The sequence below is a fragment of the Betta splendens genome, chromosome 11 (assembly GCF_900634795.4).
Source record: "Betta splendens chromosome 11, fBetSpl5.4, whole genome shotgun sequence".
Lineage (NCBI taxonomy): Eukaryota > Metazoa > Chordata > Actinopteri > Anabantiformes > Osphronemidae > Betta > Betta splendens.
In genome coordinates, this window is record NC_040891.2 from 5,774,811 (window position 1) to 5,797,901 (window position 23,091).

Below are 23,091 nucleotides of genomic sequence, written 5' to 3' on the forward strand. Positions count from 1 at the left end.
AAAAGAATTCAAGAACCAGGTAAAACAGTACATACGTAAAATAGTTCATTCAACAATACATGAGTAACCATATTGGAGACATTAATCCTAATTTACATGATCATATTTAAGATCAGTTCCAGACTCTGTCAAGTTCTATGAATAAAAAGGAACTTCTGCGCTCCATATCATCCTCAACAAATGGCTCGGTTGAATCCATTCAGAGGTATGTGAAACATTTTAGTATTTGACTTAAAGGTTAGACACAAAGTCCCTGTTTTACATTTTATCTAATTACACTCTTCAGATCTTCAGACGTTTGCCCAGAGAAACCCTCAAAAATGGGACAGTTATGTGCAGTGCACAATGTTTGCTAAGGACAAAAAAGCAGCTGACAATGCAGTTCAGTCCTTATTTTTTACTGTCTGGCAGAGAAGCCAGATTTTCCTCAGAGGTTGCAGTGAACTATGACGTAAGAGAACCAATTATTATTCTACCCACATCGTTAATAGTACTTGGTTATTGGAGGACAAAACATACAATTCTATTTCTTCTTTCACGATTACAGGTTTGGACAGAAACTGTGGAACAACTGGTAAGGAACGAGAAACTCGTTGAAGGGCGGCTGATGCGTGAGTCGACCTATAAAGCTGCTCAGAGTAATGTTAAAAAATCTCAAGACCTTGTTGTGAAGAGAAAACTTAGGAAAGGCTTTGAACACAACTACAAAGTCGACGACAGAGTGCTAAAAATTAACATTGGAGAAGAACAGCGAAAAGGAAGGAAACTGGAAAGCGATATGCACGGGCCATATACAATTACTGTATCAGCATTCAGGGCAAACTCTGTCACACTCTGCTGAATATTCACTTGCAGCTTGATTGTTCGGAGTGGGAAACATTAATCGGTGCTGTCTGTAAGGATAGACGCTAATTGTAAGTAATGTCCTTTCAAGCAGCTGACGCAAATGTATTTCCAAGTTTATTTCATATTTGTTGACATTTATTACAAACAAGTGACATATCGTTAAGACATACATTGTAAGTATGCTTTACATGTTGCCGGGCTTTCTTAACATTCCAGATGGAAATGTGAAACCATTTCCCACCCTCGGCAGCAAGACTCCTGTTTCTAGTCAGCAAAAGATGCTCACTCAGTTTATAGAAAACAATTCACTGAGCTTATTTACAGTATCCTGTTTGTCCAATAGTCAATATCTATCTCTTGAGCAAAATAGGAATTAATGTACACAGGACACTTGTACTCACTGAACTCAATAAACTATACTAACAGAATAAAAGAATAAAAACTATAACACTCAGCCAAAACTGCCTTTCACAAAAAAGCCCAGGGCAGCTACATGTGCAGTATGCTTAGTAGACCTGAGACCTCACCATTCTCATTAAAGGAAAACTTTACTGATTTTCAATGGGGGTTGATCCAAACGATGGCAGGATATAATAAAGGGTGAACATCCATTCATCCATTTTCTACCCCTTGGTCCCATTCTGGGTCGCGGGGAAAGGCAGGGTACACCCTGGACAGGTCACCAATCCATTGCAAGGCTAAGAACGAACGAACAATCAGATTCCTGCATATTTTCTATGCAGAGAAAGTGTCATTTATTCCTTTGCAAAAGTCCAGTGAAACATCTCAGATGACTTTTTGCCATGTGCTGACAGACTACAACTAGTGCTTCCTGTTTTTTCTGTACCTGCCCCAGCAACGGTCAGGCTGAGAGGGTGGTGGAGCTAAATGGCAGGTAGGTCCAATCACTGCAGCGCAGGTGATTCGCCCGAGCGCAATGCATTCTGGGTGTTGTAGGATATGACCATTTAAACCACAACACATATTACTTCTGTTTTCCCTGTTTTTTTTTTCTTGACATAGAACAACAATGTTAAATGTTGTTGCACATTTTTCCACTTCTGATCAAGTGTTAGATGTTGGTGGTGTCTCTTTTTTATTCTTTATGTGAAAGTATCAATCTTCCAGCATCAAAGTTTGACATCTTCACATCTAACACTGGGTTGGTTGACTTTCTCTACACATTATCTCATTATTGCACTTACATATGACAAAAGCTACACTGTGGGCACTAAGCTATGTTGGAGAACACTGGGCTGAAGTACTTTACAACAATGTGAGTGATTGTGTGGACACTAAGATATGTTGAAGGACAATGGGCCAAAGCACGTCACAACAATGTGATTGTATGGACACCAGTGACACCAGTTCATGACTGGTGAGGCACTGACACCTCAACAGTATGTGTATTACTACTGGCCATGTTTCTCTCACCCCCATGAACATGTTTGGTCTAGAACGAATGTTACAGAACAAATTTGATCTGAGTCCTCTGTGTGTTCTTTACAATTCATACTCATTCTAGATGAGAAAGTGTGAGCACCACATTGAAACAGCGATGTCAAAGACACGTTTTACTTTCTTCACCAGCTCTGCATGAGAGACAAACAGGAGCTCAGGAGGTAAAGACTGCAGCTGAGGACACTGATGGTTGTTCAGAGCCAACGTCTACTGTTGAGCTGAAGGTGACACGTGTTTGAACATCACATTTTGATGATTCAGGCCACCTGCTACATCATATATATAATATAATAATTGCAAATAAAAAAAACAAACTGAACTAAAACAAAGACAAATGAACACAAGGCCAAAACACAAAACATGAGCCCAAGGTGACAGAAAGAAAATGACTGAATCCACCAGATTATATAGCTGGAGGATCTAATTTAATTTTTAAATTTTTTAATATTGTGCTTTGAATTATACGGATAATTATAATTAACTTTATCAATTGAGAATTTGAGTCTTGAAAATAATCAGTATATTAACTTTAGGTTTATTCTGCTGCTAAAAATGCATTTTTCAAGCTACTGAAGTGTCATCAGATCATGATGATAAAGCATAAAAATGTTCAGATATCAGATATGTAGGTCATGGTAAGTTTCCTTTTTCAATATTTTGTTAACATTTTCAACTGGTAAAAGCCTGGTGCTGGCAGAAAGTGTGGAGCTAGTTGCCCTTTGACCCCATTACAGGTGTGACTTCAGCAGAATTGTTGAGGAAGTACAGGCGTGTGTACTGTAAAGGAAACGTTTTTTTTTTTCATGAAATTTGTAAAGATTCTCTTAATGTCACATTAATCCTCTGCTGCATTTATTTTTGAGTAAATCTGTTCATGTTGCACAGACGTCTGTCTATGCGGTTCTGTCATACTCCAAATGTTCTGTTTCTGGATGACTAAACTGTGTTTACTGGATTCATTGCTTGATTTAAAAAGCACAGAATAACTGTGTTTACAATGATTTTGATGAATGTACAAAGAAAAGAATAGAGGAGCAAAACACAGGACAAGTATTTATTTGCTTCTGTAATATGTTTACGATGAAAATGTTAGTTCTGTGTACTCTAATTAAAGAGGCAACCACTGACTCTCATGCGTATAGGCACCCACTCCCCAGTCAATACTAATGCTGTGGGAGGAAACTGGAGCATCCAGAGAAAACTCCTCTAGACACGGGGAGAGCATAAAAACTTAGACAGAAAAGCACCTGGGGGATGTGTAAATCAAACCAAGGACTGTTAATAATAATTAAATAATTAAAATCTTAATTAAAAAATAATTAAAATCCTCTAGCAGTTAATCTGCAGACCTTCCAGAGTAACTTCTGACACTGACCTGTCAAAAATATTAGTGTTAATCATTTCAGTCAATGTGTTGTCAATGTCTAAATCGACTGTCATTATTCTGGCATCTGAATGTCTTTGTCATTTGTTGTATAGATATATTGTTATATTATATAGTATATATTGTTGACTGATATTTATAGTATATGTTTACCAGTATACAGTAGTCAACTGAGTTTTGTGCACACAGTACATTTCTTTAATTGTAAATAACAACACACAGTTAAAGCTATGAATATATTGTTATAAGCACAGTTTGAGCATAAAGCAATAAGTACACTACAGTAATCAATAAGTACAGTGAAGTCCCACCCGATCAGCTCAGTTTTGTGGTTCGTAAAACTCCTTCTGATACTTTACCTCCCTCAGCAGCTGCCTGAGCGCCCTGCGAACACTGTCTTCAGCCCTCTCTCTGTTCTCTGCTGTGTACGAGGAAGATGTTGGTTTTGCTGCCTCTTTAACATCTTTCTCCTCTTTAAGCAAGTTGCTCACACTCTCAGCTTCAGCACAGTGGCCGTACAGCCACGACGCTTCTATTCTTTCCTTTTTTTCTTTTCTCTTTGCTTTCTTCTTGGAGAGACCAAACAAATTCTCACACAGTGTGCAAGGATTCATGTCCTTTTGATTCCTGATGTTAGATGCCTGACATGTGACCAGGTGTGGAGGAAGTTGAATGGTTCCATCAAAACATGACTTCTTTTTATGTTTATTGGTGTTCTTTTCTGGCTTTTCTTGGTGCACCTTTGGATAGTAGGTCATCACTGCACCAGCCACATATTCTTCCCAAGCACTCAAGCAGGATGCAGCGATCATGATTTTCCCAGCATAAGGAATTTTTTCAGTAGACATGGACACTCCATAGTAGTTGCTGTTGGATTTCTTACAGGTGGTAACACACAAGGTGGAGGAGACCAGGAAGCCTGGTTTCAGAAGGCCGACGAATTCTTGCAGACGGTTCTTTATTGTGTCCACTTGGTCCTGTCCTTCTTGCAGGACAATCTATAAGCAAACACAAATATAAAAACGCTGACATCTGTTTTTAGTTTATTGATTTGTAAAATGCACGAGAAGAAACTAACCATGAACTGTATCAACCGTACAATGAAAGTATTCATGTATTTAGTTTGAAGACATTGAATTTAACATTCAATTAATTTGATTATAACATGTTTTACTCTTCTGTGTTAGTGCATTACTAAGGCATTTCAAGAGAAAACATCATCTCTATCTATTAGTGTGAAGATGTTGTGAATGGTGCTGCACTGTGACCACAGGTTGTAGCAACACCTGTTAATAGTGTGTTGCTGATGGAATAACTTAAAATAGTGAAAACATCAAAACAGCTGGTAGCTTAAGATTTAGGCTCTTTGTCTACTCTCTTAAGTTAAAATGTTATTGCAGCAAAAGTTATTAAAGTTTTGCATTTCAATATGTAACTGTAACTAACTGTAATTGAAATATGAACTTATTGTAAACTCTTACCATATCCAGCACACAGGAGAATGGACTTCGCATGGGAAGCTGAGAACTATAACACAATAGCGGCCGGGGGTATCTCCTCTTCAACCTCTCCAGCATCACCTCATTATCAATAATATCTTTAGGTTCATATTTTGGTGTATTGATTCCTCCAAGGAAGAAAATGCTGTGAAGCATCTGTTAGAAACATGTAAAAACTGTTTATTGTTATAAAATGAACTACATTTATATACTGTATCTGACATCTGTGTACACACAAATAAACTTACCTCATCCACTAGGTGTTTGCTTCCTTGAGTGCTTTTCGACCAAGCCAACATTTGATTTATGATCACCAACGCATTGTGTCTAAAAACATCTTGAACTTTCAGATATTCCTCACTACAATGTAATATTATTAAAGACAAAGTAGTTAGAGAGTTACTGTACAGTTACAGTGTTGATCACTTGTGGACCAGAAAAATTGTATGACTCACCTCAACTTTATAGAACCCTGTCACAGCAGAAGAAAAAAGCATAACATTCAACATGTGTAACAACAATAACATAATATTAAATGATTAATATGATTTCTTAGAATAAAGATCAACAGTAGAAACAACAACAGGACACAAGCCACTCACCATTGCTGCTGTGTGATGACTAAAGTCAAAGCAAGTGAAAGGCTGCCTCTGTCACTGCATCTGTCATGTGATTTCCTTTATGTAGAAGACAGTGACTCTATGTGCAGTAGGACATCTTTTAAGCTACAAAACAAGTAGACGTGATAATAAAAATAGTAGAATAAAGTCAAAAGCCACAATAAACACAAAGACATTTTAAATGGTAGTTTTATTTTTAGTCATCCTTTGTAATAATAACTGAGTGTGACACATATTGGTGGTTCAGGTTAAACAGAAGCACATTAAACATCCTGTCTTGTTTTGCTTTCGATTCAACTTGACTCAACTCGATTTGACTCGACTCAACTCAACTTTATTTCTAAAGTACATTAAAACAATTAAAAAAATTAAATAATACTAAAACAATAGACAGGGATGGAATTCATAGATGGAACAGAAACAGAGTCTCACACTGCGTTAAAAGCCAAGTAATAATAATGGGACTTAAAGTAAAGCAAGTTTTATAAATGGGCAATAAAGGGACCTGTCTATTGTGCAGAAGTAGAACATTCCATAATTTGGGAGCTGCAGCAACAAAGGCCTTTGTCCCCTCAGAGCTTCCATCTGGATTTCAGTACTGTCAGAAGAAGCCAATCAGCTAAGTCCAAAATGCAGTGCAGTACAATGTAGTACTGCATGGATTACTGTTTCAAACCGCTGCACTGTAACAAAAGGCTTTACCCTTTACAGCTGCCTAAAGAGGAAAAAAGTAGACTTCAACACTAAAATCACAGTCAAACTGAGCCAAAGGGCCTCGGTTAGTCAGAGAGGGTTTAGTGGAGCCATTTACTGTAGACTGAACACCATCACTTTGCTTTTAGTAATGTTAAACTTCAATTTGAAGGCCATTCCTGTTAATACCAGCATTGATAGCTTAGCTATCAAGCTGAGCTTTGCTTAAGAGTGGAGTGACTTTTTGTTCAGTATTACAGCCTTTCATGCCTTGTGTAGCATCTTCAGTTTGAGTGTAGTTATTTCCTATTTTCCAACTGTACTAGTGACTTTATGTACTTTATATTCATTCTGCTCTGCAGCGCTTCATGTTACTGGCACAGTAACCTGTGAGTGCCAATATATACTTATGTGCAGTCCACCTTTTCTTTTCTCTAGTCTTCTCTGCAATCAGGTCCTGACTAAAATATTTTATCTGTTAAATCCTAAGGTGTTTTTAAAAGATCTTCACTAGCAGTTACAGTAGATTCTGCAGACCTTTAGTCAACACGTCTGTCTCTCAGAGACAGAGGTTTCAGTGTTATACAGTATATGTTCCTTTATTTAAAAAATGTGTAATTTGTCATTTTAACCATGTTTCATGTGCAGCTTTACAGTAGTTTTTTCTCACATGTGGATGATATTGTCATTTGTTGTACAGTTTATATTGTTGCTATTTCACATTTATAACCCAGTGATTGGAAATTAAGAGAAAAGGTTGAAAAGGTTCAACTTCAAGTAAATGATAGACCACAGATCATCAGTGTTGTTTTATTGATATTATAATCAACAGGCTTTCTGCATAAATTCCATATTTCATCATAAACAAAAAAACATAATTGGCCTCACATGTATATATCAATATATTGTTAGAAGCAAAAAATACATTTTAAGATAAACCTAAGACTTCTAAAACAGCAGAGTCTGAAAAAGAGAAGTGGCTTAAAATGACCAAAGGAGGTTGTTATGATCAGTCACTAAATGGATTTCTATAGGATGTCACCAGTTTTTAATATCACGCCTACATTTGTCAAGCTTAACTAAGGGATTCCAAGAATTGCGATTTGACTGCCTTCACCAGTTTTTGATGTTCTTTATCCAACCTCTTTCCCACAGCTCCCTTCCTCACTTCTGCCCATTCGTCGTCAGTCTGAACAAAAAATAAGAAAATACAAAACTTAAAAACCAGAAATCACAAACAGCTGCTGATTCTCTGCAAATCAACTTCTCACCATGTCTTTGAAGGCCTCCCCGTGGTAGTAGCTCTTGGAGGCTGGATACTCTAAGCCTTTAAAACATAGCTCCTTCAGGTCTGACGCTACCTCATGCAGGTCCTCTCCATCGTAGCCATACATCTTTCTGTCCTCACATGTCATCAGAACCAGTGCGGTGGTGGAGGACGGGCCCTCCACCACCGCAAACACACACATCTTTACCTCCTGGGGCAGGTAAAACTTCCCCCAGCTGTCCACCACCTCAGTGTCCTCACTGTACACGGTGTCATCGATCCCTGCTATTCTCAGGTCAACACCAGAGCCTGATCGATCGACAAAAAGTTTGCCTCTTAGTTGTGACACCAACTGTTCCACCTTCAACAGGTACGATTCACCTGCAACAGAGAGGAAGACACATGTAAACGCATGTTAAAGACTAAATGACACATAAGACAATACATGTGTAACCAACCATCTGCATTGCTGAGCTGGTCCCAATCAAGTAGGTCAAACAGAGAAGGGTCACTGAAACAAAGGAAAAGCAGGAGTGACATTAATAATTCACTCCTGAATATTTGAAGTTCAACTTTGTTATTTTTGAGAGATGTTGCTTTTGAATTCTCTGAGCAACAGAGCAATTGCATTTAGTTTTAGTCACCAAACTGCCTTCAACATTGTTTTTTGTATTTGAAAGCATTTACGTTAAATATCCTAAACAACAGCAGATACCTCATAGCCGCCCCCATCCTGGTCCTGGTCACCTTTAATAGACAAAGACAATAAAGTCTCATTATCAAAGCCATGGTGGAAAAATCGCCTAGATTTCACACTTTTACATAATACAATAAAGTCGTTGCAAAGTGAAATGTACCAAACCTGAGGTGGAAGTTAATTTTTGAACACGAATCCAACATGTACAACAACGCGACAATGGATAAAGTTCTGTTCCACAAAACATCATCAGTACCAGCTGAACTGTTGTGTTGCGTCACTTACTGTACGTACGTATTAACTATAACAGGTTTTTACCGATTTGTCTGTAGAGGATCACAGACCGACAGCGGAGCATACAATTCTAAATAATTCACATGGACTGAAATATAAACGGTTACCGGGCGCGGATACAGTAGAACGAGATCCGAGTCCGATGCGTTTACAGCTGCGACGTCTGTTCGGCTCCGTTCGACAGTTTTCGCTGCGGCTTCGGTTTGCATCGAATCACGTGATAGACGCAGGTTATTATGTTTTACAGACAACGTTCCCGTACGCAGATGTTTTAGCAAAACATTTGAACCCGTTTAAAATACTGATGTGAAATGTTAATGCATATTTGTTTTTTAAATTTTAACTTTAAGCAAGATTTCCTCTGTGCCAGTAAAAGCTGCTCAATTCATCTTAACAAACATAAAAAAACACTTCACTGACCATATGTCATTTGGATCTATACTATTTGTCCAATTGACAATATCTATTATTGCAATTGGACAAACATGTACATTAATTCAAAATATATAGAATAATCTTTGAATCTAATTTGAAGGTGAGAGCACTAATTATTCTCTGTACAGCAATATAAACACTCATCTCTCTGGATTGTAACTACTCCATCAGTTCATGATATTCCTCATCCAGCCTCCTCCTCAACATTCTCTGTCTCTGTATTGTCTTACAGTACATGCTTTTCCATTGCTCTTTGAAAGATCCAACTGCAGAACTGGAAGATAGACGATTAGATTGATAGAACATTCACAGCAGTATTTTATGTAGACCATTACATTAAAAAATGTGTGAATGATAACTAGATGACCTGGTGAATTCAGCACTGTAATTTAGCATTCATAAGTCCTCAATTCACTGGCGGTTCTGGTTCTGGTTCTGGATCTGGATCTGTATCGTTGCTTTTGCTTTAGAGAAGCTGATGGATCATAAGGAGAAGTTCTTGATCTTCACCACCGTGTGTTAATGTTCCACACACCCTTTAATACTTTTGTAAAGGTTTCTAGCAAACCACAGACAGCTGATTTATTTTCCACACACACAAATGCATTTCAGCACCGTGAGGGTCACTCCCACACAGGACACTTATACTCACTGAACACAATAAACTACTACTACTTAGAATCACATGAATCACTACTGTAAACACTTACATAGAAACTATAACACACATAACCAGAACTGGCTTTACCCATAATTGACAGAAAGCCCAGGCAGCTACAGTATGTTTAGATATACTGTAGAGAAGGAACAAACATGTAGGTCATACAGTACAACTCACCATTCAACATTGTGTATGTAGGTCGTAGACCTTACCATTGCCTTTAAAGATCACTGTATTTACAGTAGCATATTCAGAACCCTGTTCAACCTCTTGTTTTCTTCTGATCTAGTGTTAAAAGTTGGTGGTGTCTATTTTTTTGTTCTTTATCATCAAGCTTTCTCTGAAGCTTTTCAGGTTCCCGTCAAAGTTTGACACATCTAGAACGTTGGGTTGGTTTCCCTGCCCATTAGCTCATTATTGTACTTACATATGACAAAAGCTACACTGTGGACACCAAGCTATGTTGGAGAACACTGGGCCGAAGTACATCACAACAATGTCAGTGATTGTGTGGACACTAAGATATGTTGAAGGACAATGGGCCAAAGCGCTTCACAACAATGTGATTGTATGGACACCAGTGACACCAGTTCATGACTGGTGAGGCTCTGACTCCTCAAGAGTCAGACTTTACTTAAAAGAGAATCTTTTTCACATACGTAGAATGCGTATTACTACTGACCTAGTCATATTTTATCATCATTTCTCTCCCCACCATGAACATTTTTGGTCTAGAACGAATGATACATGTTTGAACATCAAAATTTGATGATTGAAGAAACATACAGTATAAGGACCTGCTACATCATTGCCTAGAAACTTGAGCCTACAGACAGGAGGTGGTCCATTCAGAACCAGCTGGAGCTCAACACACTCAAGACTATGGAGATAACAGTGGACTTCGGGAAGAACTACCTGCCCCCCACCATCCACAACAACGCAGTGTCTACCGTGGACTCATTTAGGTTCCTAGGGTCCACAATCTCATAGGACCTGAAGTGGGCCCCCACATAGACACTGTCCACAAAAAGGCCCAGCAGAGGTTGTACTTTCTGAGACAGGAAGTACAACCTGCCCTAGGAGCTGCTGACCATCTTCTACATCATCCAGTCTGTCCTCTGCACCTCCATCACTGTGTGGTTTGGTTCCAACACCAAACAGGACAGACACAGACTGGGTGCGTGGTCCAGTCAGCAGAAAAGATCATTGGGACTGAGCTTCCGTCCATCGATCACCTGTACAGACTCAAAAAACAGGCTGTCAGCATCACTGCTGACCCCACACACCCAGGACACAAACAAAGTTATTTTTTTGAAAGCTATTATGGTATTGCTCTAACAAACCTGATTAGCAGGGGTGCAACTCTGTTTTCATAGAGGCCTTTCGTCTCAGTGACAACGGCGCAGCTGCAGCTTTGAATAACAGGTCACACTCCTGATGCTCAGTGTAGCAGCTCAATGCATATTACTGATTAGCTCATTACACCGTTCCTTCCTCTGAATCCTTTCAAAATAAGAGTACCAATTCAAAACTTTTGCTAAAAATAACAATATTTCTGCTTTCAACTACTTTATTATGACTAGTTAATAAGACTATTTTACTGTTTAACAATTACCTGCACAGGTTTCTTTAAGATCCTTTCAACATAAAAGCACCAATCCAGATCTTTAGCTAAAAATACATTATTCCTGCTTTCAACTGGACTATTTTACAATTTAACAGTTTTTACAAATGCTTCATCCATATCATTTCAGAATAACAGCACCAATTTAATTTATCAGCTTTTTTATCACACTTTTCTACATACTAATATAATAATAATAATAATAATAATAATAATAATAATAATAATAATAATAATAATAATAATAATAATAATAATAATAATAATAATGGTTTTGACTAGTTAACTTAAACTAGTTAATGAGACTACTTTATAGTTTAATAATATTACCTGCATGTTTTGTCCATACCCTCTCAAAATAAGACTTTAGCTAAGTATAGCAGTATTTCTGCTTTCAATTGGTATATTGAAGGCAAAATGAGTTTTTGCTATGTATTTCAAGTGTTTTGACACAGTTAGAGCCTTTAGCAAACAAAGTGTGTCATGACATTAAAATCGGTGTTTAGACCTGTGTGTAACCTGTTAATAGAATGTGTTGTTTCTGTAAAGATCAGAAGTGAAGAAAAGCAATGTAAAAATAAGTGAAAGGCTGCTTTTGTCGTTGCAGCAGTTTGACCTTCTGGCCTGCTGGGGGCAGTCCTATCTTTGTTCAGACTTGAACGCTCTAGTGGTGTTGCATGACTTTCTGTTTTTTTTTTCTTGTTCTTGCCTTGACTCTGGTTTTTGTTGTCTATGTGTGTGGGTATGTGGTTTACATTTCCTGTTACTGTGTTTCTTTTCTACACATTTGTGAACACATGCTTGCTTCCTCTTGCTTAAGTGAGGGATTCTAGCAATCAGGACTTTAAATTCTTCACCAGTTCTTGATGTTCTTTATCAAACCTCTTCCCCACAGCTCACTTCATCACTTCTGCCCATTCATCGTCAGTCTGAACAAAACAAGACAATAGACAATACAAAACTTAAAAAACAGCTGCTGATTCTCTGCAAATCAACTTCTCACCATATCTTTGAAGGCCTCACCGTAGTAGTAGCTCTTGGAGGCTGGATAATCTTAACCCCCATCACGTAGCTCCCTCAGGTCTGACGCCACCTCATGCAGATCCTCTCCATCGTAGCCGTACACCTTTTTGTCATCAGAACCAGCTGGTCACCTGAGCAGGACGTGCCCTGCACCACCGCAGTTTTCATTTCATTTTGTTTGTATTATTGCTCAGGACACTGCTGGAAATGTGAATGTGAATTTCCATCTGTCAATCCATTTATCTATCTATACATTGTCTATCTACACATTGTCATAAAAATATTTACACTGTAGCTCTAATATTAGTAAGAACAGTCATGCATGTCAATAATTCTTAGAATTATGCCTAAACGCAATCTGTATTCAATTTTATTCTCTAGTGTAGAACTTTGTGCCATTTGAATCCTATGTACACTCGGTTTTCGGAGACAATTTACTGACAGTCTTTTATTATTATTATTAACCACAGTTGAAATACACTTTTATCCAATTTCTTTATTTAAAAAAGAACCCCACACAAAAAGTTCAATTATTTTTTCTGGGCTTTATTGGGCATCTGATCATTCAATAAGAAAGAAAAATCCAACTAGTTGTTTTTATTTTCATTTCTTTTCTGCATCCACCTCAGGGGATGGACAATTCAATGTTCACATAGAGTGCTCATTGCAACTCTCTGCCTTCTTCATTTGCATGTAATATTTAGATACACAATCACATCAAACATCTCCTAATATGGTCACAACTAACTGTTAAATTACTTTCCATCTTATCTGGAGCTGCTTCTCCGTTCAAAGAAAACAGGAACTTCACTCATGCACCAAGGTGCCTCACTCATGTACTGAATTAGTATAAAACAGGGTGGTGGTTGTGAAGTGTGAACAAACAGGAAACTATAACAGGAATTGGCCTTTAGTCTAAATGCAGCAAGCATCAGGTGACAGAGACAGACTTTGAACTTATTAAATTAATACTTTTAAGCAAACATGTATTAGTTGAATGGATATGTATTTTTGTTACATTACCATGTTGGTACCTTTCCTTTAGTACCAAGTTCAGCCTAGCTTACATTTTGTGCTAGTCTTGTTAGTTTGTCCATTCATTGTTCTGTTCGTTAAGTTTTCTGCCTCCTGATGTATTTTGTTTAGTCTATAAGGAGTGTTTTGTGTTTGAATTAAACAAACTGTTTTTTCTTTATTCATGGCTAACTTTGGCTCTGACTTGGTCCAAACTCCCCCTTTTAAGCAGGCGATCTGCCATTTTGTGTGGCAGAAACCTCACATAACGACCCAGCCACAAATGGACCCAGTCAGAGCAGGCCGAGGAGCCCACACCATCAGAACCTTGTTCAAGCTTCTGGCCATGATCCCAGAATTACCTGACATGCAAAGGCAAACTTTCCACCTTAGACTGGACCAAGGTCTGTGTGTGTGTGTGTTCCTCTACTCCTTGTTTGAGGGAGTGTGAGGGCTTTCATGTGGTGGAACAAGTTGTTGCCCTGCTAGAAGACTCTCTAGCCTTGCTCTGCCCCGCTGCAACTGTTTCACGTCCTCTAGATGGAAACACTCAGTCCAAAACCAGGTTTAAGACTCTATTCTCCTGTTTGCATGTAGCATTTAGATACACAATCACATCAAACATCTCCTAATATGGTCACAACTAACTGTTAAATTACTTTCCATTTTATCTGGAGCTGCTTCTCCGTTCAAAGAAAACAGGAACTTCACTCATGCACCAAGGTGCCTCACTCATGTACTGAATTAGTATGAAACAGGGTGATGATTGTGAGGTGTGAACAAACAGGAAACTATAACAGGAATTGGCCTTTAATCTAAATGCAGCAAGCATCGGGTGACAGAGACAGACTGTGAACTTATTAAATTAATACTTGTAAGCAAACATGTATTAGTTGAATGGATATGTATTTTTGTAACATTACCATGTTGGTACCTTTCCTTTAGTACCAAGTTCAGCCTAGCTTACATTTTGTGCTAGTCTTTTTAGTTTGTCCATTCATTGTTCTGTTCGTTAAGTTTTCTGCCTCCTGATGTATTTTGTTTAGTCTATAAGGAGTGTTTTGTGTTTGAATTAAACAAACTGTTTTTTCTTTATTCATGGCTAACTTTGGCTCTGACTTGGTCTAAACTCCCCCTTTTAAGCAGGCGATCTGCCATTTTGTGTGGCAGAAACCTCACATAATGACCCAGCCACAAATGGACCCAGTCAGAGCAGGCCGAGGAGCCCACACCATCAGAACCTTGTTCAAGCTTCTGGCCATGATCCCAGAATTACCTGACATGCAAAGGCAAACTTTCCACCTTAGACTGGACCAAGGTCTGTGTGTGTGTGTGTTCCTCTACTCCTTGTTTGAGGGAGTGTGAGGGCTTTCATGTGGTGGAACAAGTTGTTGCCCTGCTAGAAGACTCTCTAGCCTTGCTCTGCCCCGCTGCAACTGTTTCACGTCCTCTAGATGGAAACACTCAGTCCAAAACCAGGTTTAAGACTCTATTCTCCTGTTTGCATGTAGCATTTAGATACACAATCACATCAAACATCTCCTAATATGGTCACAACTAACTGTTAAATTACTTTCCATTTTATCTGGAGCTGCTTCTCCGTTCAAAGAAAACAGGAACTTCACTCATGCACCAAGGTGCCTCACTCATGTACTGAATTAGTATGAAACAGGGTGATGATTGTGAGGTGTGAACAAACAGGAAACTATAACAGGAATTGGCCTTTAATCTAAATGCAGCAAGCATCGGGTGACAGAGACAGACTGTGAACTTATTAAATTAATACTTGTAAGCAAACATGTATTAGTTGAATAGATACGTATTTTTGTTCCATTACAATTATTATATTTATTATCATAAAAGATACCTATATTTCCAGTACAACATCAAAGGTAACATAAAAAAGCACAACATAAGGGGACAAAGATGAGAAAGAACACAGTGAAAAAGAATTTGCATTTAATATGGCAGAAGGATTAGTGATGAAATAAACTTTGAATAACTTTCACAACCTTTAATTGTCATTCTGTGTTAGGCTCTTGGAGGTGATAATGCTGATGCTGTGTGATGTCACTAATGCTTTGCCCGAAAAACTCTCATCACTTAATGTGAATAGGAGAAGGTTATTTTAGTTGATAGACCGCTGCTGCAATGGGACATTCTGTCAATCTGGAATCAGGATTGAAGAATCATCTGAAGGATTGTGGAATCGTGTTAATTGTTATGGGTATGTCATGGAAATTTCCCATAAAGAGGCTTATGAGAGACTTGTCTTTTGTGCAATTTATGGTAATACCAAAGAAAACAAAAGATAATGAGGAAAGCAAATCAAAAAGCTTGGGGACATCAGAACATACACCACTGTCAGGACCCTGGGCTGGCTCTGCCAGTTGCTAGCTCCCGTTTGTTCATGCCATGCCTTTAGTCTTGTGTGTTCATGCCACGCCTTAGCCACGTTGGTACCTTTCCTTCAGTACCAAGTTCAGCCTAGCTTACGTTTACGACGTATTTTGTTTAGTCTGGAAGGTGTATTGTGTTTGAATTAAACAAACTGTTTAATTCAATCACAAAACAACAACACAAAAAACTGTTTCTTTATTCATGGCTAACTTTGGCTCTGACTTGGTCCAAACTCCCCCTTATAGCAGGCGATCTGCCATTTTGTGTGGCAGAAACCTGACAGAATGACTCGAGTTTTGTTTTTTTTGGACAGTCTTTGGATGAAGTGTTCCCCAGGATCCACACATTCCCCTGCTTCAGACTCCAAATTGTTGGATTACAACTCTGTTACTATCTATACCCGCTCAGACCTTTTGCCTGCTTCAGTTCCGGGTGGTCTGGAGGGGACCACGCCATCCATGTTTCCTCTGGGTCCGAAGGAGACCATGCACGCCTCGTTTCCTGGTGGTCTAGAGATGACCCCCTCCGTTCTTGATCCTCTTTTAGGTGCCAGCTCCGGCCCCGCCCAGACAAACCTGGACACCGAAATTTACCTGCAACATTGCGTTTAAGTGACTCACTGTGACGCGAACTGACATGGCACCATTAGAGTTCAGAACGTGCTCTGTTGGTGGTTGTGCCAACCAGCATCAAAGCCTTTTTCATTTTACCAGTGGACCAAGAAAGGAGAACTCTATGGATTAATTTTATTGTATATGGACCCGTGCCAGCGCCGCTGCCTAAATGCTTGTTCGTGTGTGGAAACCATTTCACCTCTGACTGTTTTGAAAACGAGTCTCAAGCCATCCTGGGCTTGAGGTTGAAGAAGGGCTCTGTTCCTACAAGGCATGATCCACTTGCTGCTTCCCCAAACGTAAGTACATGTGTGATACTTATTTGATGTATGTACTCATACACCATTACAACTGATCTAACTACCTCTACATATTGTTTACATTTGTGAAGGTTGGGGGATACATAGGAAATAATGGACATTTCATTAATCTACTATTCTATTCTCTATACCTTCTAGAGTGGTGTCAAGGAAAACAGCTGCGTCCTTCATCTGTACAGCTGCTGCACTGCTTCCGATGAACACAACAAAGATCCTCACATCTCCCCAGCCAACTGTCCATGACTGTACCTGTTCCACTTCAGAAACTATGCTTTCAACATAACTATGAATCCTACCAATTCATTTTGTGGTCTGCAAATTGAACTGTGATGGTAACTTATCCAGCATTATAGTGCTGGTGCATTGGTTGACAATAAAGTTGGCTTTGACTATTGCTGTTTCACTGAATTCTTTTTTTATGAGGGAAAAACTACATATGTTTTATAATATTTCAACTTTTATTCAGGTATTGCAATGAAAACAGTAATTTAGTTATTTCACAGGTGGTCCAACATACTGTAGGTGACTTGTCTCTTAGGAAACACTGCCCTGATCCACAAGACCAGGGAAGATGGCATGACAACTTGGACTCTTCACCCTAGAAATTCCCAGCACAAGCTGACAAAACCTCTCTAGGCTAGATACCTGCAATGACTTCACATACACACAGAGATACTACTGTCAAATTTATAAAGAAAAATACAAAATAACTACATTTCTATTAGTTATATATTAGCACTTGATATATCATACACTGAAAAAAAAATCTGTTGGATTAATTTAATTCAATAATGGACATTGGTTGCACATAAATTTTTTGTTTTGACAGAAAATGTCCGAAGTAATTATTATTTCAACATAATCCAATTAATTTTATACCATTATGTAATTACTTTAGTTCAACATGATATTTTTAATTATCAAGTGTGCATTCATAATATACTGTAATTTGAAAATGAATCTTATGACATGTACAGTTTTAACAATGCATTTTATTTTTGTCTACACTTTTAATGCATAATGTCACATGACCACATACTGTAGAACAGATACCAAGGGCACCTTAAAAGGCACCAATACAAAGATTTATCAAATGCAAATAACTGCAATGTAATTTTAACTGTACAAAAGCAAATTGATGATTTATTTAAAATTTAAGGTACAAACAGTTATTACTAAAACATCACATACCTTAGATAGGTTTTAAAAGAACTACAGCATTCAGGTATCAAGAAATGCAGAACTAGAGGTTATACAACCTACTCAAAATGTTCTTGGTCTCAAAGCTACGGTGCTCCAGGAACATGAATGCTGACTGTCCTATTAGTGAAGTTTAGTTTCCAAGCTTTGAACCTTCTTTGACAGTTTTACTTCATCTAACTCCGTTTTGAATAGCTTCAAAAAGGTGTAGTGAAGCTTTGTTAGGTACTTCATGTAAAAGACATAAAAAAAGTCCAAACAGCAAGGCAGATGTGAGGGCCACGTTGTTCAGACCTTTACAGCAAGTAACACCACACCCTTACAGTACGCCAAAATCCGATCAGTCACTGGTATGAGTCTCTCTGGCAACATCTCCACTGTTGTTCTCTTGATGGCTCTTTGAGTTGGCCTCAGTCATGTCCCAGTTAGATAAGGATCAGGTTACATTACAAATTACTTTCTACCATGAAGGTTTGTATATTATAATTAAAAACGCTATTGTTTAGACTCACCATGTACTCCTGTAGTAGACCATTAGAATCCTCATTAAGGTATATGCAGAGTCCTTTCATGACACACTTTCTGGAGGCATTGATGTCATTCTCAAAGATCAAAAACAAATAAATATATAGCATTTTAGTTATATTGTCAGTAGCAAGGATGAAAACAGTTGTGAGGTTGTGAAATGGAAACATAATTTTATGTGTAATGGGAAATGTAATTAACATGGTTTTATAAACATATGCTGACTAATCCAATGACAATATAAAACATATACTTGAATTAATCAATATACGTATTATTTTAGGCATGAATACTTACCGAATTGAATGGAGCTGACCGGAGTAAACTGACGAGTGGAGGCAAATCCGTTTCTTCTTCAAATTATGGCGCGAAATTCACTACATATCGCGAGAAGATTCGTGACATATATAGATATATGAATTTGATTGATTCACTTCACTCCAAATTCTAAGACTTGTGTTGAGCCAAGATAAACCAAATGCGTTTATGTACTTTCTCTGCACATGGCTTAGAGTCTACACAATACTATTACGTTTTCTTTAAAACACAAAACATTTGATTAAAATTCACACAAGATGTTCATTTAAATCCTACAGATGCATGGCTTCCTTTTTTTCAGTGTACACCTTACTGAAAACAACCAAAAATATGTTAGGTCAATATGTTTTTAGAAACAAAGCTACTGCATGTTTGTAAACCAGAGTTCCCAGGTAGGTAATGCTGTGATTAATCTGTAAATAGTAAAACGCAAAAGGCAACTGTGCTGAAGTTGAGAGTGTAAGCAAACTATTTAAAAATGAAACAGAAATTAAAAACCAGTCAGAAGTAAGATCTAGTGGAGAAGTGGAGAAAAACAACCTCACTTCTGACCTCCTCACATTTACTAAAAAACAAGACCTCAGCCTTGACTCAAAATGTGTTACCACAGCACAAAATCCTCTAAGTGCAAAGTGTCCCTAAATTCAAATAGGTCATGTTTCACAAAGTTTTCGAGTGTTTTGACACAGAGACTTTTGCAAACAAAAAGTGTCAATTTTTGGAAAAATTGCTTTGAATTTTCAGCACCTGTGTGTTGTAGTGTTTGTATGTTTTAGAGCTTGTGTGTATTGTCCAAGGGCAAAGTTTGCTTTTGGAGATTTTTTTTGAATGATTAGGATTCGTTTAGGGTTGCTATGGATTTGTGTTCAGTGTTGTATTCTCACAACAGTGTAGGTGGCAAGGTGTTGTTCCAAGAAACGTGTTTAAGCAACTGTACTGTATTATTAGTTCTAAAATAATGACTCAAAGCTGACAATCTAAGCACAAACTTTAAAGCTTTTAACAGGCTTCAAATGTGGTTTTGCCTTCGATATAAGGCAGTAAAAATAACCTAGCGTTTGAAATTAGGGAGCTTTCGCATTTAAGACGTTTCGTGCTGTGTGAAAACGGTATGAGTCGATGCTTGACCAGTGAGACACCGCGGTCAAGTGAGCCGTCGTTCGTTCATCCGTCGTTCAGCCAGCCGCGCTTCAAAAACGTCTTGCGCCCGTATTACGCACTTTACAGCAGAGCACAAAACACGCTCGTCGCGACTTCCTCTTTTCATAGCGAGACGTCGGTCTGTTCAAAATATAGAAAACTACGAAACAAAATATTGCATATATAGAAAAACTGTCGCCTAATAAAGATCTGTGTACGTTTACTGTAAAATTAAGCATTTATTAGTATTTAAAAATACCATGTAATTCTGTAAAACTTTTATAATTAATAACTTAACTTTGGTGCATAGTTCCAGGCTCAGACCACTTTCCCCCTGATCTACTAGAGCTGTATTATCACCCCACAAATATTCATGTATTTTTACTGTATAGTTTAGGATTTAGCAGTACTTGAAAGTACTATGTCATACTGTTATACAGTCAACTTTATTCATTAATAACTTGACTTTAGTGCAGAGTTCCAGGCCCAGACCACTTCCCCCTTGTTCTACTAGAGATGTACTATCACCCCACAAAGATTCGTGTATTTTTACTGTATAGTTTACGATTTATTAGTATTCAAAACTACCAAGTCATACTGTAACTTTATGGGCTGTATAGTCAACTTTAATCATTAATAACTAGACTTTGGTGCATAGTTCCAGGCCCAGACCACGTATGGGGTGCCAAATGTAAAAGTAGAACCTATAACTAGTTTTCTCACATTTAACTAAATGACACAACATGTTTTCTCACATTTAGTTAAATGTGCAAAAGTCTAAATGTAAATGTTAAATATAAATGTAAATGTTAAATATAAATGTAAATGTTAAATGTTAAATCTAAATGTTAAATGTTAAATATAAATGTTAAATGTTAAATGTAAATGTTAAATGTTAAATCTAAATGTTAAATGTTAAATATAAATGTTAAATGTTAAATGTAAATGTTAAATGTTAAATGTTAAATGTTAAATCTAAATGTTAAATGTTAAATGTAAATGTTAAATGTTAAATGTAAATGTTAAATGTTGGCCGAGTGTAAAACTGAATATTCATGAATGGGCAAGACTCCATCCCTACCATCAAACAGCGCTGGTCTCAAATCAGAGACGCGAACTCAAACACGTCAAACAGTACGCATAGCTCCGCCCACATCTGACTCTGGATCGGTGCACGAAAATACTGGAGAGAAGCTTGAAGTCGAAGCCATCATGGCCGCCAGCTCCGACTCCCTCCCGTTGGGGGAGATTGAACGGGCTGTAACGGCAGTTGTGCGGGCTGAGGCTCCGCTTCAAACTGCCGTTCTGTCGTAAACACCATTAATGAGAAGTCAAGTAGGTTTAAAAAGAATATTTCTGTGGCGCCGGTGGAGAATTAGTTGGCTAACTATACTAGCTAGTCGAAGTTACGTCCAGGCTAAAAACAAAAGTTTCCAGATCAGATGTGGGCGGGGTTTGCGCGCACTGTTTGAGGTGATTGAGTTCGCGTCTCTGATCTGAGACCAGCGCTGTTTGAGGGTAGGGATGGAGTCTACTTGCCCATTCATGAATATTCAGTTTTACTCTCGGCCAACATTTAACATTTACATTTAACATTTAACATTTACATTTAACATTTAACATTTACATTTAACATTTAACATTTAACATTTACATTTAACATTTACATTTAACATTTAGCATTTAACATTTAACATTTAGCATTTAACATTTACATTTAACATTTACATTTAACATTTAACATTTACATTTAACATTTACATTTAACATTTAACATTTACATTTAACATTTAACATTTACATTTAGACTTTTGCACATTTAACTAAATGTGAGAAAACATGTTGTGTCATTTAGTTAAATGTGAGAAAACTAGTTATAGGTGCTCCTTTTACATTTGGCACCCCATAACCACGTTCCCCTTGTTCTACTAGAGATGTACTATCACCCCACAAATATTTATGTATTTTTACTGTATAGTTTAGGATTTAGCAGTACTTGAAAGTACTATGTCATACTGTAATACAGTCAAATTGAATCATTAATAACTTGACTTTGGTGCATAGTTCCAGGCCCAGACCACTTTCTCCTATTTCTGCTAGATGTGTACTATCACCACAGAAAGATTTGTGTATTTTTACTGTATAGTTTAGGATTTATTAGTATTCAAAACTTCCAGGTCACACTGTAATACTCTATGGGCCCTATATTCAACTATGATGATGAATAACTCGACTTTAGTGCATAGTTCCAGGCCCAGATTATGTCACTTTTCATATAAAAAACTGTGAGTGAGGCTAAGCACACACACATTAAATCCTTTTATTACCATCTGTTAGGACTCCAAAGTGTGACTTTTAATATTGAAAGTAAATGTTTAATGTTTAATTTAAAGTCATGGAACAGTCAAAAACTGAATATTTATATGTGAAACATACATTAACGTGGTGGAGGAGTTTGTGTGCCTGAATGACCCCGGGAGCTATGTTGTCGGGGGCTAAATGCCCCTGGTAGGGTCTCCCAAGGCAAACAGGTCCTGGGCTGGGCTGAACTGGAGGAAGTGTCTGGAGAGAGGGAAGTTTGGAGTTTGCTTAGACTGTTGCCCCCGCGACCCACCCCCAGAAAAAGCGGTTGAAAATGGATGTATACTGAAATCGTTATTTGTTCTCATCAAACCATTTCCCATGTCTGGAGTTTGTTTTATCAAAGTTATTGCCGTCTCTGTTATTGTATTGTATTGTATCATTGTAATATCTAGCTTTGAACACTAAAATGTAAATACAAAATGTATATAACCAAATATTCAGGATTAGATTTAATGCAATTATTCTGTCTTCACAATACAGACTTAAAACAATAAAAAAGAAAGTTACACACTACACTGTTTGTAGTGCAGTACTTATTGGTTTTGTGCTTGACTGTAAGGGCCATATTACAGCATAACATGGTACTACTAAAATCCTAAACTATACAGTAAAAGTACACAGATCTTTGAGGGTTACAGTTACAGTATGACTTGGTAGATTTGAATACTAATAAATCCTAAACTATACAGTAA

The 23,091-nt window shown here is 37.7% G+C and overlaps 2 protein-coding genes and 1 long non-coding RNA gene across 5 annotated transcripts; 1 reads left to right on the forward strand and 2 right to left on the reverse strand.

The window, feature by feature from the left end:
- The first annotated feature begins 125 nt into the window (after positions 1 to 125).
- On the forward strand, positions 126 to 5,307 carry LOC121202591 (uncharacterized). The gene is made up of 4 exons (XR_005898339.2): positions 126 to 205; positions 287 to 451; positions 548 to 611; positions 5,182 to 5,307. It is a non-coding gene; the product is annotated as an uncharacterized LOC121202591 (long non-coding RNA).
- LOC129602879 (uncharacterized) lies at positions 3,348 to 6,095 on the reverse strand. The gene is made up of 5 exons (XM_029167452.3): positions 5,793 to 6,095; positions 5,646 to 5,662; positions 5,439 to 5,550; positions 5,173 to 5,346; positions 3,348 to 4,689 (listed from the first exon to the last, which is right to left on the reverse strand). The coding sequence occupies exons 1-5, from the start codon at positions 5,793 to 5,795 to the stop codon at positions 4,012 to 4,014; spliced, it is 984 nt and encodes a 327-aa protein (XP_029023285.1). The 5' UTR covers positions 5,796 to 6,095; the 3' UTR covers positions 3,348 to 4,011.
- A 1,202-nt stretch (positions 6,096 to 7,297) lies between these two features.
- Positions 7,298 to 9,015, reverse strand: LOC114865921 (uncharacterized). Of its 3 annotated transcripts, none has more exons than XM_041072968.2 (5): positions 8,869 to 9,015; positions 8,486 to 8,517; positions 8,229 to 8,281; positions 7,775 to 8,151; positions 7,298 to 7,692 (listed from the first exon to the last, which is right to left on the reverse strand). In XM_041072968.2, the coding sequence occupies exons 1-5, from the start codon at positions 8,968 to 8,970 to the stop codon at positions 7,579 to 7,581; spliced, it is 678 nt and encodes a 225-aa protein (XP_040928902.1). In that variant the 5' UTR covers positions 8,971 to 9,015; the 3' UTR covers positions 7,298 to 7,578. The 3 variants fall into 3 exon arrangements, with proteins under 3 accessions (XP_040928902.1, XP_055368938.1, XP_055368939.1); XM_055512963.1 differs by lacking the exon at positions 8,869 to 9,015 and adding an exon at positions 8,786 to 8,858; XM_055512964.1 differs by lacking the exon at positions 8,869 to 9,015 and adding an exon at positions 8,633 to 8,717.
- Positions 9,016 to 23,091: the final 14,076 nt, after the last annotated feature.